Source organism: Polypterus senegalus, chromosome 17 (assembly GCF_016835505.1).
Source record: "Polypterus senegalus isolate Bchr_013 chromosome 17, ASM1683550v1, whole genome shotgun sequence".
NCBI classification, from domain to species: Eukaryota; Metazoa; Chordata; class Cladistia; order Polypteriformes; family Polypteridae; genus Polypterus; species Polypterus senegalus.
In genome coordinates, this window is record NC_053170.1 from 78,751,124 (window position 1) to 78,769,200 (window position 18,077).

General features: G+C 38.3%; 1 protein-coding gene across 1 annotated transcript in view; it reads left to right on the top strand.

The window, feature by feature from the left end:
• The window catches only part of mrpl58 (mitochondrial ribosomal protein L58), a 51,148-nt gene that overhangs the window by 20,410 nt on the left and 12,661 nt on the right, over positions 1–18,077 (top strand). Inside the window, exons 3-4 of the mRNA XM_039740423.1 lie at positions 6,187–6,246; positions 13,263–13,345. Of these exons, the coding sequence (XP_039596357.1) occupies positions 6,187–6,246; positions 13,263–13,345 (143 nt within the window). The remainder of the gene's footprint in view (positions 1–6,186; positions 6,247–13,262; positions 13,346–18,077) is intronic.

Below are 18,077 nucleotides of genomic sequence, written 5' to 3' on the forward strand. Positions count from 1 at the left end.
ATCCTGGCAGTTTTGGTGAGATCTATCAAGTCATGCAAAATCCATCTCCCTCCTGGTACTGACCTTGATGATGTTGTCAGTTCATCCATGAATGTCCTGTTTGGAACTTGTTGGATGCTGTTTACAATACTGCAAAAAAGCTACTTTGTGACCAAGCTGCAGGGATGGTTGAAATCTGACCGAAAATGCCAAAAGCACTGGATATTTACAGGGGTGAGGGGGTTTGGGTAATTCACCTATTCATTATTGCATGGTGGCAGGAACTGGCAAACTAAGATAGTGGATCATGGATCTCATTGTTAAATGGAGGATGACATCAGGGTGCATTCCAATTGCAGAGGGATTACACTTCTCAGTCTCCTTGGAATGTATAACCTGAGGTGGTGTAATGGGGAGTAAAAACCTCAGTTTTCCAGTTTATTAAATAAGACTCATAATATTTAATCTGAGTGTTTTTTTTTTGGATAATACTGTCTTGGTGGTGGGAGGGGCAAATGCCAAGGAATTAACACAAATATTTGAAGTGTTAGTAAGAAAGGAAACAGAGTACACATTAGATTTTGAGATCATTGTCATAAAGGAGTCCATTAGATCTGTTCTTTTTTTGAGTCTTCATCTAAACAAATTGAAGAGTATAAATAATATGTGTAACTGTGTTGAATTCTGAGATATGCAAATGAGACAAGAATACTAGGAAGGATATCTAAATGTAAAGCAAATTTTAGGAAAAAGTGTTATTTATTAGAATGTTATTTGTTTAAGCTCAGATAAACTAACCAGTATGTATATGATTATAAGAATTTGTGAAATGGGGGCTTTTGGGAGCTGTGTTATTCATGTTGTAACTTATCTTAAAATAACTTCAGGTTGATGGAAGAGTAAGGCCAATGGTAAATTAGCAGTAATTATATTTTTACTATTGTCACATATTAGAATCGCCTTCAAGACCTGAGGCACCCTTGGTAACCACCAGTTTTCATGAATAAAAGTATGGTTTATATGTAATATAGTAAGTTAGACAAATACTGAAAAAAATATCACAACAGTTTCTTGATGGTAGAAAATTCAAGAAGTTCACCATTTTCACACACCCTTAGATTATAGAAGGGGCAAAGGAAGAGACTTTAGTTCAGAATAGTAGGGACATTTGGGTTCTTGCCTTAAGTAAATCTGGATATGAACTGTTCATTTTACAAGAGCAGCAACCTCAGTGTCCACTATTTGGAGGTGAATAACAACTGTAAATAACTTTGGGTTGGTTGATCAGGACTCAGGAAGGTCATAAGGGAGACCCTAAAAAATCAAACATAGAAATGTAGAAGTTATAGTTAAATTATTCAGTTATTTTGTAGATTGTCACACAGATTTCTTATAGCAACAGATACCCCATTACTGTGTATTATGTGTTCACTACATATATAAGATGCCTCTCTAATCGTGCAGGTAAACTGCCAGTTAGATGTGGTAAGTACATATTGGAGGATTTACTTAACTCATAATGTGGTATTTTAAAATCAAATTAAACCAGTAAGCAGACAACAGTCTTTGTTCTCTTTACATCCTAGTCGATGAAACTTCCTTTAAAAAATACTTTGAAGAATTTCTGCAACCTGTGTATTAAAAATTCCATAGAATATATTATGGACCTCTGTGACCCTGTAGTTAGGATATAATGGGTTGGATAATGGATGGATGAATGGATGGATATTACTCTATGATATTATTTATCTTGATTTTCAGAAAGTATTTGTAAAAGTCCCATGTGAGAGGTTGGGCATCTAACTAAAAGAAATGAGAGTTCAGGGTGTCATGTTGTAGTTCATTCATTTTCCACCGCTTACCTGAAACCAGGTTGCATGGGCAACAGTCTTAGCAGTGAGACCCAAACACCCTTTTCCCCAACCACACATGCCACCTTGTACTGTGCGATCCCAAAGTCTTCCCAGGCCATAAAACATAGGAAATGGAACATTATAGTGTGAATAACCTGATCAGAATTAGTAGGTGTTAAGAATAGTGTTCTTCAGGGGTCAGTGTTGGGATGGCTGCTGTTTTTTTAAATACTGTATATAAATGTTCTAGGAAGGAATATAGCGGTGATTGCAGCCATTCCCCAAATCTCTGTGAATGGTACTCATGGCCATTGATCAATAGACAATTTGCATATCATTGATCACACGGCCCATTGTTAGTCAATGGTGCTAGTTTGGTCATTAGGCCAAGGTACTGTTTATAAGGTTGGAGAAACCAGCAATCATCTGAGACTGAGGAAGTCACTTGGATGAGTGATGAAACGTATCGGGAAAAAAACTATGTCCAGATGAACAGAATCAACTTTCTAGAATTTCCTTACCTGGATTATTGAGCATGCATCGAGACATTTTGACTCACTTTGGGAAGAACTGCCTAAAGCTTGTACGTGAGTATGAGCAAATAGCGCGTAAAATGGCAGATTCCAGGAACCACCTGAGATTCAGCCTCAGATGTAGACAGAGCAGAATTACACCTAAAAGTCTACAGATGAAATTGTCAGTGAAGGGTCTCCGAGCTACAAAAATCCTACAGAAGGCACAGAGCCAGCTGCTAAACGAACGGGTGAGACAAACTAACTTTACTATTGATGTTTTGAAATCTAAAGAGGAGCAGATCTGACAAAGGCTTTCATCGCTTTTAGATGAGAAAACACTTCAACGGGTGATTGAATTCACTGAGAAGGCTTGTCTAGCACAGCACGAAAAGTGAAAGACCAGACAACAGAGGAAGTTTGATCTACTTGTGGTGTGCCAGAAACATCAGCATACGATAGGGAGTGTCCTCTACAGCCAACAGAGAGAAGGATGCCAGACACAAACCGAGGATTTGGACAAGTGGGTGAAGAATCTGTCTGACAGACAACTCACCCAAGCAGAAAAAAAAGTCCTTGCTAAAGGGTTAAACTTTGCTGTCACACCGAAACAAATCCCGCTAGTGGAACTGATCACAGCCACAGAGTCAGCAATCAGAAATAACAAAATTGCAGAGGTGGAAGCGGAGCAACTGCAGATAAAAGTTTCAGCATGTCTCAGCAATGCTAAGCCCCCTGCACCCAATATTAGTATTGAGGAGAGGAAGACTCTCATGGCACTCAGTAAGGACGACAACATTGTCATCCTTCCGGCAGACAAGGGGAGGTGCACAGTGGTGCTAAACCAGACGGACTATCATGAGAAAATTTTGTCTGTGCTTAGTGACAAAAACACTTATGAACTCCTAAAACGAGATCCAGGTAGTGGTTACAGGAAAAAGGTGATAGATTGTCTCAAGCAGTTAGTGCATGACAACACTATTGACCAGACCTCATACCACAGATTATACCCAAGGAAAGCTACACTAAGTCTGTATGATTTACCAAAGATACATAAACAGGATGCACTGTTAAGACCCATTGTCTGCATGATCAATTCGGTTACATATAACATTTCAAAGTTCCTGGCTGCTGTCCTCAACCCGTTGGTAGGCAGCTCAAAACACCATATTCAGAACACTTTGGATTTTGTGGAGAAGATGAGAGATGTCATTATGGAGGCAGAGGACACTATGCTCTCATATGATGTTACATCTCTATTCACTTGCGTTCCATTTACGGAAGCAGAGGAGGTGGTCCGTAAGAGATTACAGGATGTCCCCACACTCAGAAAAAGGACCATTCTCAGCACCGACCAAGTGTGTCTTGTCTTGGAACTGTGTCTTCAATCCACATATTTCTTATACAAAGGCCAGTACTACAGGCAGAAACATGGGTCCGCCATGGGTTCCTCAGTTTCACCTATTGTGGCCAATCTGTATATGGAAGAAGTGGAAAATGGGGCGCTATTATTCTATCCTGGAACACCCCTGAGCCATTGGTTCAGGTATGTGGACGACACATGGGTGAAAATCAAATCTCAGGAGGTACCACAATTCACTGACCACATCAACTCAGTGAACAAACACATCCAGTTCACCAGGGAGGACATGGAACGTGACAGGCTAGTTTTCTTAGATTGTGAAATTTCCATCAGCTATGGGGGACATTTGAAAGTTGATGTGTACCATAAACCAACGCATATGGATCAGTATTTAATGTTTGACTCTCACCATCCGCTAGAACACAAAATAGGTGTCATCAGGACTGTGCAACACAGAGCAAACACCATACCCATGGTCACAGCGGCCAGGGAAGCAGAAGAACATCTTATCAAAAAGGCCCTGAATAAATGTGGTTATCCCAGCTGGACATTTATCAAAGCAAGCAAGTCACCTAAAGAATGCTCTAAGCCAAGAGTTCCCAAACTTTTTTCAGCCACAGACCCCTTTACCAAAAACTTTTAAAACCGTCGACCCCCTAGTCATTTACTTTCCTTACTCAAATTAATACATTTGTACAGTACTCGATATTAAATATTTCACTAGATATCAAACTTTTCATTTTAATCACTTTTAATTAATGACTGAAAAAGATAAAAGGAGTACGGAATATGGCATTATCTTGTGCAACATTTAATATCAAAACCTGCACTAACGAAAATTAAAGCAAAAAAATACGAGTAGAGTTTTTTTTACATTTTTGACATTTATGAAATAAATATGTAAATTCGAAATTAGTACAAATAGTCCAAGCTGTACTGTCTCCATTTCTTTTTTGGTTCAGTCATATTATTATCTGAAGAAATAAAAACTTTTATTAACAAACAATTTCGACAGCCCCTGTGATAAAAACAAAAAACAATAAAGTATGTACTTACTTGAAACAGATTTTTTTCAAACTCGAATAAATAAACTGTGTCTTCTTATTTTTTTTTTCATAGTACTGCTCCTCAGTAAATAATTATTTTCAAAGTTCAAATCACAAGTACATGTCACATCAAACGAACCAATTTATAGTGTTTTATGAAAGCATAACTGTACAAGACTGATAGATTCTGCTAATATCGAATATCCGTCATCCCGTTCCACCACGAGCAAGTGCAGACATGTAACGGTTTTTCATGTCCGCACTTGCTTTGATACGTTTGATAAGACAATGCACAGACATGTTTGTGCTACATGTATTTTCATGCATTCTTACATGTGACTCTTTTAATGACACATTTTACCTTTTCATTCGCAAGTTTGGTATGTAATATGTTTTTATCAAAAAAGTGTTTTTTTGAATTATTTTACTTCTTAATTAGGTACCAATTGGAATCGTAGATATTTTGAAGTAACCAGCAAATAGCAGTAGTAAGGGGGTCTATTTTTGCTGTCGTCGACCCCCAATTTTTTTTATTGAAACTATGGACCTCTAGAAAGTTCAAATCGACCCCAAGCGGTCGATATCGACCACTTTGGGAACACTTCCTCTAAGCAATCCAGGAGAGAGGAAGGACAACCGCTGCCTAAGCGAAAACCTTTGGTAATCCCTTATGTGTCAGGAGTATCAGAACAACTGAGATGCATTTTTTCAAAACACCAGGTCTCGGTGGCTTTCAAACCCCAAAACACGATACGGCAAAAATTGGTTCACCCCAAGGATCTGGTGCCCCGGCACAGACAGAGTAATATAGTTTACACAGTTAAGTGCCAGGAGGATTGCCGTGTATCATACATCGGCACAACACAGAAGAGCTACCTCGTCAGGCCAGGACTCCACAGTCTATTTACATCTAAAGGACAGTGGTCACTCTTTCAGTGATGAAGATGTGCACATCCTGGACAGGGAGGAACGCTGGTTTGAGCGAGGAGTCAAAGAGGCCATTTGCGTGAAAAAGGAACAACCATCTCTGAACCGAGGAGGTTCTTACAATGCGGTGATTGCAGCCATTCCCCAACTCTCGGTGAATGGTACTCATGGTCATTGAACATTTTTCTAATGTGCTAATGATTTTCCTTTTTCATACTCTCTTAATCTGCTTTTGGATCACAAATATAATATGATCTTTTAAGTATTATCAAAATATATAGTTAAGTGAAAATACTGTATTTTTTCAAACGTTTTAAACCTTTTGTAAATTTGTGTATTCTTTAATGAATAATTCAGAATAATAATAGTTTATTTCTTGTGGAAACTTTGACAATAATAAGCACCTGTTAAAATAAATGATGATAAATGCATGTATATTTCACAAAGTTTATTTGTTGGGTGCATTACTGGTAGCACATTTTTATAAAATATTTTTTTTTGTTTAGATCGGCTCACAGTTACTTATACCAGAAGCAGTGGACCTGGTGGCCAGCATGTCAATAAAGGTACTGTACTGGCTGTTTAACCCATACCATTAAGAATATACCTTCTGTTTTCTTTTTTTACTTTTGTTCGAAAATTATTGATTTTTTTTGACTGTTTTTTAAATAAAATTCCTCTCTCAAACCTACATAATCCAATTCAGGATCTCCTGTGAGCCTAACATATCTTGGGTACACTAGGGGCAGGTTGGAAGTCCATTGCAGTACAGTTGTTGTACGCAATTATTTTTTTTGATTGAAATTAGAGGGTCACATTACAAACTGCAAGAGATAAGGTTATGATGTATTTGACTGTCTATTATAATGTAAGCATAATATATTTAAATTCAATTAATTAATTTAGACTTTATTAATGATTTTCAGTACATACATATCATCATAATAATAGATATATAGATCTTTTTAAAAATCTTATTAAAAAAATAAAAAATGAATTGGACAAGGGGTGGCATGGTGGCGTAGTGGTAGCGCTGCTGCCTCGCAGTAAGGAGACCTGGGTTCACTTCCTGGGTCCTCCCTGCGTGGATTTTGCATGTTCTCCCCATGTCTGTAATGGCTTCCTTCCACAGTCCAAAGACATACAGGTTTGGTGCATTGGCGATCCTAAATTGTCCCTGGTGTGTGTGTGTGTGCCCTGTGGTAGGCTGGTGCCCTGCCCAAGGTTTGTTTCTGCCTTGCGCCCTGTGTTGGCTGGGATTGGTTCCAGCAGACCCCCGTGACCCTGTGTTAGGATATAGCAGGTTGGAAAATGACTGACTGACTGAATTGGACAGTTACTGAGAGTTAATAAATTTGGCCAATACTAGAGAAGCCCTAACAGAAAATGCATGTACTGAATCAAATTAGAGTCATCAGAGAACTATGTTTATATACATACAAAAACTAAACTGTATCAGTATAATGAAGTTATATTGCATGGTTGAAAAGAGAAAAGATCATGTGTAAACACTGATTAACATTAGAACATTAGAAAGGGACAAGAACAGGCCATTCATCGCAACAAAGCTTGACAGTCTTATCCACTTAAGCCCTTCAAAATAACAACAAATAGAGTTTTGAAGGTCCATAAAAATGGCCTATTGTCTACTACACTACTTAGCAATTTATTCCATGTGTCAATGGTTCTCTGTGTGAAGAAATATGTTTTAGTGTTTGTGTGAAATTTACCCTTAACAAGTTTCCAACTGGTCCCTGTGCTCATTTTGAACTCATTTTAAAGTAACAGTCTCATCCACTGTCCTACATCCTTTCGAAAGTTTGAACACTTGAGCAATGTCACCTCTTAATCTCCTTTTGCTTAAACTGAAAAAGCTCACTTCTTTTAGATAGATAGAAAGATAGATATATACTTTATTAATCCCAAGGGGAAATTCACATAGTCCAGCAGCAGCATACTGATAAAGAACAATATTAAATTAAAGAGTGATAACAATGCAGGTATAACAGACAGACAATAACTTTGTAAATGTTAACGTTTACCCACACATCCCCCCCCCAAGTGGAATTGAAGAGTCGCATAGTGTGGGGGAGGAACGATCTCCTCAGTCTGTCAGTGGAGCAGGACGGTGACAGCAGTCTGTCACTGAAGCTGCTCCCCTGTCTGGAGATGATACTGTTCAGTGGATGCAGTGGATTCTCCATGATTGACTGGAGCCTGCTCAGTGCCCATTGCTCTGCTACGGATGTCAAACTGTCCAGCTCCGTGCCTATAACAGAGCCTGACTTCCTCACCAGTTTGCCCAGGTATGAGGCATCCCTCTTCTTTATGCTGCCTCCCCAGCACACCTCCGCGTAGAAGAGGGCGCTCGCCACAACCATCTGATAGAACATCTGCAGCATCTTATTGCAGATATTGAAGGACGCCAGCCTCCTAAGGAAGTAGTTTAATCTTTCATTATAACTCAACCCCCTGTATTCCAGATGAGGATAACAGTGCATTATAAAGCTTCAACATAACCTACTTTGGTTTGTGCTTTACACATTGTTCTGTAAAACTGACCATTCTGTTAGCCTTGATAATAGCTTCTGACAACTGTCTGGAAGTTGATAGTGTTGACTGTTGAGTCTACTATGTCTCGTAAATCCTTCTCATAAGGTGCACTTTCAGTTTTCAGACCTCCCATTGTGTATTCAAACCTAACATTTTTACTTCCTGCATATAATACTTTACATTTACGTACATTATATTTAATCCGCCACAAATCTGAACAAACCTGTTTGTTGCCCAGGTCCCTCTGTAATAATTCAATGGATTCTAGATTGTGACTCGTGAATCCCCATCTTGCACCCCAAAGCAAGAGGCTGAGTCTCTGTACTTTAGCAAAACCAGCTTTATTCAATTTGAAACAGAAACAGCATGTTTATTTATTATAGTGGGATCTACCACTCTTCTATACACAGACACAGCAATCAGACAGGGTTGTGACCAGGTTAATGGCCAAGTAATACTGTTCCCTGCATTTACAATATTCCTTGCATCACCCATCGATGGCAGGTGCTATCATAGTACGACCACAATCTTTTAGGATTTGTTTTCGCGGCGAGCTGCTACAGCGCTGGGAGCCTGTGGTTGCCCTGGCGACCAATATGCTGTCTTCCACAGATGCTGCGATCGCGCTTCGGAACGCTCTTCGATGTGTCTCACGTTGGGTGAGCCCCAAAAGAATTTATAAACCTTACAAGACTAAGTGCCAATCCTCCTATCTTGGTCTCATCTGCAAATTTAACCAGCTTGTTATCTATATTCCCATGTAAATTATTTATATAAATTAATAATAGTAGTAGCCCTAGCACTGACTACGTTGAAACACCACTCTTAACCACTTAAATATAAGGTAGCCTACCAGTGGGATACCACCATATTTTCAAGTTGTTTGTACATGATGCACGATGCATTCTAATGCTCTGAACCTCAGTTAACGCTCAAACTTTATAATGCACTTGGAGTCCTCACTTGGAGTACCGTGTACAGTTGTGGTCTCCAGGCTACAAAAGGACATAGCAGCACTGGAAAAAGTCCAGAGAAGAGCGACTAGACTGATTCCAGGGCTACGGGGAATAAATTACAAGGAAAGATTAAAAGAGCTGAGCTTTTTCAGTTAAGGAAAACAAGATTAAGAGGAGACATGAATGAAATGTTTAAAATTAAGAAGAGAATTGGTACAGTGGATTGAGACTATTATTTTTAAAATGAGTTCATCAAGAACACGGGGACAAAGTTGGAAACTTGCTAAAGGTAAATTTCGCACAAACATTAGGAGGTTTTTCTTTATGCAGAGAACCGTAGAAACTTGGAATAAGATGACAAATACAGTAGTGTGGTAGACAGTAGAATTTTAGGGACTTTCAAAACTAGATTTGATGGTGTTTTAGAAGAATTAAATGGATAGGACTGGCAGAGCTTTGTAGTGCTGAATGACCCATTCTTGTCTAGATTGTTCTAATATTCTAATATAGTTGTCTCTGATAGGTCATTTGTACTACAAGTCACACCTATGTGTAAACAACAACAATGCTTATGCTACAGCTCATTTTTATTTACTTTTGCGCATCATTACGTATCAAGCTCGAGTCAGATTCTGTGCAAAACATGACTATTAAAAATGATGTGTTTGATGAAGGGCTTAAGGCTACACTTGATTTGTAAGTACTGCTTAATATGGCTTTGAAACATAGTTGCATGCAGTTTTACAGTTCAAGCATCATGGGCTCAATCACCTTGCCCAGAGGTTTTATATTGCTTGGTCTCCCTGTGTTAGTTTTATGAGCAGTGCTCTTTGAAGTTCAACTTAGAGTACAGAAAATGTTTCTTAGCGTATTGATGAGTAATTGTTATGCTGTAATTGTGATTCTTGAACATTCACGTGGGGAACTCCCTCTCCCCCAGCCAGATCAAATGTCACTGTATCAAGTAATTCGTCTCACTGTTTCACCAGAATATGAGCAAAAAAAAAAGTTTCATATAGTGAATTGTTCACAGTATAATCCTACATTTGAAGAGATAGATAGTGCTGTGAAATATTTTATATCCTCTTTCTAATCGTGCACACTTCATCCTAGGTTTCCCCACCCCCTCAAGAAGTGGGGAACGAACATGATTAGGCAACACAAGGCAGGTGAAAACAGATGAACTGCAGCACAAAAATCTCAATCTAGTATACAAAATGTAAGCTTCATCTGTGTCTACTGGTAAATGAAATTGTTTCAAGGACTGGCATGAAAAATAATTTTGGAAGTAAAGGTTTGGATGTGTACATAATTATACATATAAAACTCTAAATTGTTTACTTCTTGTTCCAGAGTAATATAAAGTGTTTTCTAAAAACAGAAAATATATAACTGTAATTACAATGTTTGTTTTGATTGATTGTTTATGTGTAAGAGACTACATCTTTCCAAAAATGGGTACACTTGGTACGAAACAATATAACTTTGCAGTACTATGGGATATGCAGTCTAAACCTGTTACAATGATAGTTGGCAGACTGGGGCACAAATGAAACTTTATTACAGGGTTTTGCATTCTACAATCATTTGTTATACTGTATACTGTAAAATCAGGTTTTTGGAGAGAAATTCATAAACCATTTTTTTGTGTTTAATTTAGTTGATAGTGGTGTGAACAAAGTTTTTTAATCATAATAAATTAAAAAGTTGAAGTGTTGTACTCACTGTTCTTTAGCAATTTGCAGTTCTTTTATTACAATAAAGTAATAATAACCATATATTTTTGGGTACGTAATTAGGGCTGGGCGATAGGGTAAAAAAATTATCACAATAATTTGTTTGATATTAGTCAATATTGATATATATCATGTGTCACAAAAACCAGACTTAAGAGTCATAAAAAGGTTTGGGGCAGCCACCGGTATATTGGTATCCTGGCTGCAAAGTTGCAAAATGTATAACAGCACTGATGTGTACAAAATCAAGTCCAAAACAGAAGTGATGGAATAGGGAAAAGGTGGAGGCTTTTTAAAGGGGAAAACAGGAAGTGAGATCAAAGGGGTCAGGCTCATAGGGATCTTCAGCCATAGGCTCGAGCCCCGAAGTGACGTCAAGAGGGCCAGGTGGAATCTCCCGTGAATGGTCTGCAGGAAAGGGAGAAAAAGAGTCAGTGCACTCTTCTACATCCCGGTCTGATTTGGAATTGCCCTTACGCAAGCCCTTTAGCTGCCTCCCGTGCATACGTGTGTGACACATGATATAAATCATATCACTATTTCTGTCAAGCTTAAAGTTTCCTTTTTACTCCAGAGTGAGATGTAAAGATAAACCATAGGTTTATTTTGCATTAAATATTATTTATTTCCTGTCAGAAGATGACAAATGTACTGTAGAACATTATTATTATTATTATTCAGGTAAATAAAATAGGTATATATAATAAACTAAAATCTTAATTCTGACCAGTCAAATGCTTCAAGTGTTACAGGAGAACACAAACAAAATGCACAACAGAATTCTTTGGTCAGATCCCAATAAATAAAATAGATAATACAAAATGAAAAAGTCTCAATTCTCACCAGTCAAAAGCTTTCAGGTTTTACAGGAGAACACACTAAATTTGTTGGTCAAGTCCAAGTAAATAAAATAAAATCTTAATTCTAAAATCTTAAATATAAAACTAAAATCTTAAATCTTTTAAGTTTTACAGGAGAACAGAAGTAAATTCTTTGGTCAGTTACAAATAAAGTAGGTATTAATACAAAACAAAGTCTCAAAAAAAACTACCTGTATACTGTATCTTTCCCTTGTATATATTCTTACTGTCTTAAATGGTTGGGAAACAAACCCACAAATTAACAGATAAAAAACATTCTCTATATATCCTCAGCACAAATTCAAGCAGCTTTCAAATGTAAATGAAGGAGAACATAAACAAAATTGACATGTTCACTCAATTGGTCAGCTTAAGTTTGAAGGCAAAAAAAGAAAGAAATCCCCATTAGTGCAGCACTTGCTTGGATCTAGTACTGTAAAGTCTTGCATTGTGATTTCTTCTAAAGGATAGTACTGCTTCAGATGGTACAGAAGATTAGTGGTGTTACCTGTCTTTGTGGGAACATGCTTTTGACACAGTTTGATGTACACGCTACTTTAAATAGCCAAAATATCTCCACATGACCAAATTACTCAAACCCTTTGTCACAATAAGAGACACCAGACATCATAAGAAGGCAGCCACCCGTATATTGTAGTCAAGGCTGCAAAAGGTTAGTTTATGCCAAAATAGCATAGGGTAGTTTACACTACTGAATCCAAAACAGAACTCATGACCAGAGGAAGGAGAGTGGCTTTTATGGAGAGTTGAACGGAAGTGATGTTGCCCTTGGGCCGGGGACCAGAAGTGATGTCATCCTTGGGCCCGGGGCCGGAAGTGATGTTGTCCTCCGGGCTTTGGCACCTGGCAGGATTTTCCAGGTACTGTCTGTAGAGAACTGAGAAAGAGAGTCAGTGCACCCCTTCGCCCCCTGGTCGGACAAGTTGTTGCGATTAAATAAGCCCTTCAGCTGCCTCCCACTCGCACATGTGTAACAAGGCTCCCTCCCTTAGCCCAGACCCATCGGGTCGGGCGACCTGCACGAAGAGGTCGTGTGCCCGATAGAGGGCATCAGCATTGGCATGGAGAGAAACTTTATGATGAACGACTGAAATAATGTACTGTTGTAGGTCAAGAAACCACCTCCTGACCTGCAGGTTCAACTCCTTGTGAAGGGCCATCCACTGTAACGGGGCATGATCCGTCACCAGAGTGAACTCGCACCCCAAGAGGTAGTGCCTCAACTGTGTAATCGCCCATTTGATCGCCAAGGCCTCCCTCTCCACCACTGCATACCTTGTCTCTCGGTCCAGCTGTTTTCGGCAGTGCACTGGCGCCTGCTTTGCACTCAGTGGTGTTGAGATAGGCTTTGGTGCCTGCAACACTAAATAGGATCAAGTGGCCTTGAAAATGCTGTTATGTTATGTTGTATGAAAAAATTAAACGGTAATAAGAGATCATATCTAATTTTTTCTAGTGAATTCAAAAACAGAAATTCGATTCCATGTTGAAACAGCTGACTGGATCCCAGATGATGTAAAACAAAGGATAATTGAAAAGGTAAAAAATTAAATAAAAAATGTATTTTCCCATTTTATTTTTGATTAGGTTTTGTGGAGTCTGCCTTTTTGTTTTCTTTTTTTTACCAGCCTCTACATTAGTTCTTAAGAAAAGATTTGAAGAGAACAAGCATTTTAGCCCAACAGTACTTGGTAGTGAAACAGAGTTATGTGATGAGTTCTATGTAGTTTATCCACAGATCTCTGATTGGCGCAACAGCTGATAAGATTTGCTGATTTTTTTTTCTTAAAACAGTTTCTATCAGTTTTGCTCCTTGACTGGTGTTTCAGCATAACAGCTGGTGTCTAGCTTATTCCTGTTATAATTAGCCATGTCTTGTCTTCTAGTAATATCAGTTTGCTTAGGATAAAAAATGTCAAACATGGTAAAAATGGACAAAGAACTCCGGAAAACAGTGGGCCATTATCTTAACTGGCTAGCCCAGAAATGGCTCACTCAGTCTAGCTTACTCCCAACAATAACATTATGTGTCAGCCCGGCAAGGCCCCAGTATTTGGAAGCTTGTTAGCAAAGTTCAAAAACTACTTAATATTCCAAAATGCCTCACAATAGAGAGAGCCTGAGCAAAAACTCCAGCTTGTGACAGAAAAGGCAACAGAGAATATTTAGAAATTAAGGATAAGTATTTAAGAAAAAAAAGCAATGACAAAAAGAATGCTCAAAGACCAAAAAGGATTTGCCAAAAAGGCTGTCATATAACAAAACAAGTCCCAATACCCTCACCGAAAGTTGGTAATATGAAAACCTAATGACAGAAAGGTTAGCAAGCTGGTAAACTTAATTTTAAAAGTAGTCTAAAATTACTTTCTGTAAAAATATTTTATCCAAAAATGCCAGTCTGAAAAATCTGACCCTAAGTGGGCTACAGTTTGCATACTATTTGTTTAATCTGCGAGATAATTAATTCTATATATATATTCAAAGTAATACAGCAGATTAACTGCAGTTAATAATAATAATAATAATAGCAGTTCAAGCCATACGTATTGGTTTTCCCAAATATTGTAGTAACCTCCAGCATTATTTGGTGGTTGTTGAACGTTGTTTCTGTTACATAAAATTGTTCAATAAACTAACAGAAATAATTTAATATGCATAGGCAAGTGATTATTAAAACTGTTATGTACTAGAAATTAATCACTGAGTTATTTCTGCTTTATAGAAAATATTAATATGCCTGAAGGAAATATGATAAATCGTGATTATTATGCAGTTAATTTTGATTAGAAGTTTTATTTGTGCAATTAATTGTGATTATTAGTTTTAATTGAAAAGCAGCCCTAATTTAAGTATAGTTGACTGACAACTGATTCACTTACTCACTTGTTTGGTCTTTAGCAAAAATACTATTTCCAGATTGTTACAAATGCTTACATTTGGCAGGATAGTACATCTAGGGCAATAGATATCCACTAAAAAAGGACATTTTGATTTGTCAATATTTAGGAGGAAAAATCTCCCACAGTACAAAAACTAAATACTCCAAAGTCTCAAAAATGTTTTAACTGATTTGATTACATTTTTGTGACATTGTAGATGACAGAAAATTAACCAGCTTGTGTTCTTTGTCTATGTTGTTATTAATACTCTCATGAGTGGGACATTGTAATGCTCTGTGTCCCCTTTTCACCTCTGCTTTGACAAGTGAAAAGAGTACTAATATTCAGCGAAGTTAAGAGAAGACATCTTTAACAAGCATGTTGTATACCTCAAGCGTGTGGCAGGCTTTCTTGCTGTGAGCATAGCTGTAAAGGAGAGAGAGAAGTAGAGGATAAAGTGATGGCCATGTGTACTGTATAAGCAGTGCTTGAAGCTGAATGGAATACCTTACAATAATGCCTGTACTCCCAATAGTCCCTGTTCTGTAGGCTTCTTGTTACTCATTGCTATGTGGTATATTTTACATACAAGTTCAGGGGGTGGGGGTTGGCCAGTCAATCTTGTGCGATTGATTCAGTAATAGAGATTTTTCATATATGTACACTCCTCCCCCTTCACCTTATCTGGAACCTTGTGGCAATGCCAATGTGGGGACTGCAAATCACATCAGCCAGTGCACTACGCCAGAACATTTCATCAGCTCTCAGTAAGTTTAAATAAGAGCATCAGCAAAATCAGTATGTCATCAAAGGTAGCAATTGCTGCACTTTTTTTTTCCTCAACCACTCTAGCACAACAATTTCATTGTCTCACTGGATTACAACTTTTATCTTAAAGTGTTTTCTTTTTTATAGAGTTCAGGGTGTAGAGATGATTGCACCACTAGAGATAAGTTACAAATTATACAGTTCAGTGTTTTGGCTGAGTTTAAATGTCTCTTTGTCTGTTTCTCTTCTGTGTACTCTAGTTTGATTAAATGGTCCCAGTGACTGTGAGTGGACCCTGTAATGGACTGGCACCCTGTCCAGGCCCTTTTCGTACATTATGCCCAGTACTTCCAGGATATGCTCTTGCTCCCTGCTCCTCTGAATTGGAGTGGGTTCAGGAAAAACTGTGACTGATGTAGGAAAGAGATTGCTTTATCTTCTCCACCTTAGAGACAGAAAATTAATATAAGTACTGGAGTGTATGATCTCTGTTTCACCTTCCAACTGGGATGAATATGAAAGAAATGTACAATTTCTAAAAAAAGTTGATAAATCGACGGACGTCTGCATTAACGCTATTACTGTCTCTGTTGTGGTGAAAAACATGGCCAGAGACTTATTTTCTTAAATAACCCGGACAAGCTTGTTAAAATAAACAAAATAATGCAATTTATTTATAACGTAGGGATAATAGATAATGGATATATGCAAGTATATATATATCTATACAAATAAAAGGCAAAGCCCTCACTGACTCACTCACTCATCACTAATTCTACAACTTCCCGTGGAGGTAGAAGGCTGAAATATGGCAGGCTCATTCCTTACAGCTTACTTACAAAAGTTAAGCAGGTTTCATTTCAAAATTCTACGCGTAACGGTCATAACGGTCGACAACGTCCACCATGTTGAACTTTCTTATTAATGGCCCCATCTTCACGAAATTTGGTAGGTGGCTTCTCTGTGCTAACCGAAACCGATATACGTACTTATTTTGGTGGTATGATGCCACTGTCGGCCGTCATATTGAACTTTCCAACGTCACTAATTCTCCAACTTCCCGTGTGGGTAGAAGGCTGAAATTTGGCAGGCTCATTCCTTACACCTTACTTACAAAAGTTAAGCAGGTTTCATTTCGAAATTCTACACGTAACGGTCATAATGGTCGACAACGTCTGTCATGTTGAACTTTCTTATTTATGGCCCCATCTTTACGAAATTTGGTTTGCGGCTTCCCTGCGCTAACCGAAACCGATGTATGTACTTATTTCGGTGGTGTGACGCCACTGTCGACCACCATATTGAACTTTCCAACGGTCTTTGTTACTTATAGGCCCATCTTCAAGAAATTTGGTACGCGGGTTCCCAACGCTAACTGAATCCTACTTACGTACATATATACGTCCATAGCCTGCAGCTCGGTCGTCGTGTGAGACGGCGTTGGGTCCCCCATCCCAATGCCTCCCACGTTGTTGGCTGCCTGCCTATATAAGGCCGTCCATCGCTCCGGTCTCTTCATTCCCTTCCTTGCTTCGCCACGGGATTCACGTCTCCCTGCTGATAACTGCTGCCTTTTTATTTAATCCACGGCTTCTCCACTGTTTTATTGTTCGTTTATTACGATTACAGTTATTGTGTAGGTATTTTAGACTTACTTTACATTGTTCAGGTACCCATTTCCTTTATCGTTCCAACCGTACCCACATTAACATGTCTATCGAGGTTGATCACCATCGATCAAAGAACTGTCACTTACCGAGTGGTTTCCATGCCCGGAGATGGCACCTGCCTTTTCCATTCTCTGTGTTACATATTGCACGGCCATATCAGGCTCACTCTTGATATCTGGAGAAACATTGTGTCTTATGTATTGAATGACTGGGACAGGTTCAAGGTGTGGACTGATGACGGTACAGGAGATAATTATACTACACAGGAGCACTATAAGAGTGAAATGCTTAAGCCCTTCACCTATGCATCTGCATGTGAGTTGATGGCTGCCTCTGAATTGTTTGGTTGTCGCTTTCAAGTGTACCGAAATGGCCAAATATTTTACACCTTTGGACAAACCGCCAATGCCTCTTAAACATCTTAGATTCACAGGTGACGATTTCAATAGTGGACACTTTGATGTTTATGAATGTTTAAACTCTCAAAAGCTGTATGTGAAGTTATCGATGAAACTGGTTGTATACTTACAACGCTTGACAGATGCCGAATGCCACTTCAACACAAGTCCTACAAATACTGTCATAATTGAAACAAATCATGAAACTCAAACCGATTATGACAGCAGCAATCCAAGCTGTGAGATTTGAAACAAGATTACTGTTCACATGGCCAACTGTACGTTGCATGCTTAAGAGTAAGCTCAGCGCACAACTTGGTCATATTACAACCGGAGGGCCAAACTCACAATGTGTTATACAAAGAGATCCTTAACAAATAATTATTGGTATATTTTCCCTTAGTTTAAAAAGGTTTAATTTTCTTCTTATTAAAACTTTTAAGGCAGTATCGCTGCAAAGCATAGGTATTTTGCTATATATATATATATATATATATATATATATATAGATATATATAGATATATATATATATATATAGTGGTAGATTAAGGGTTT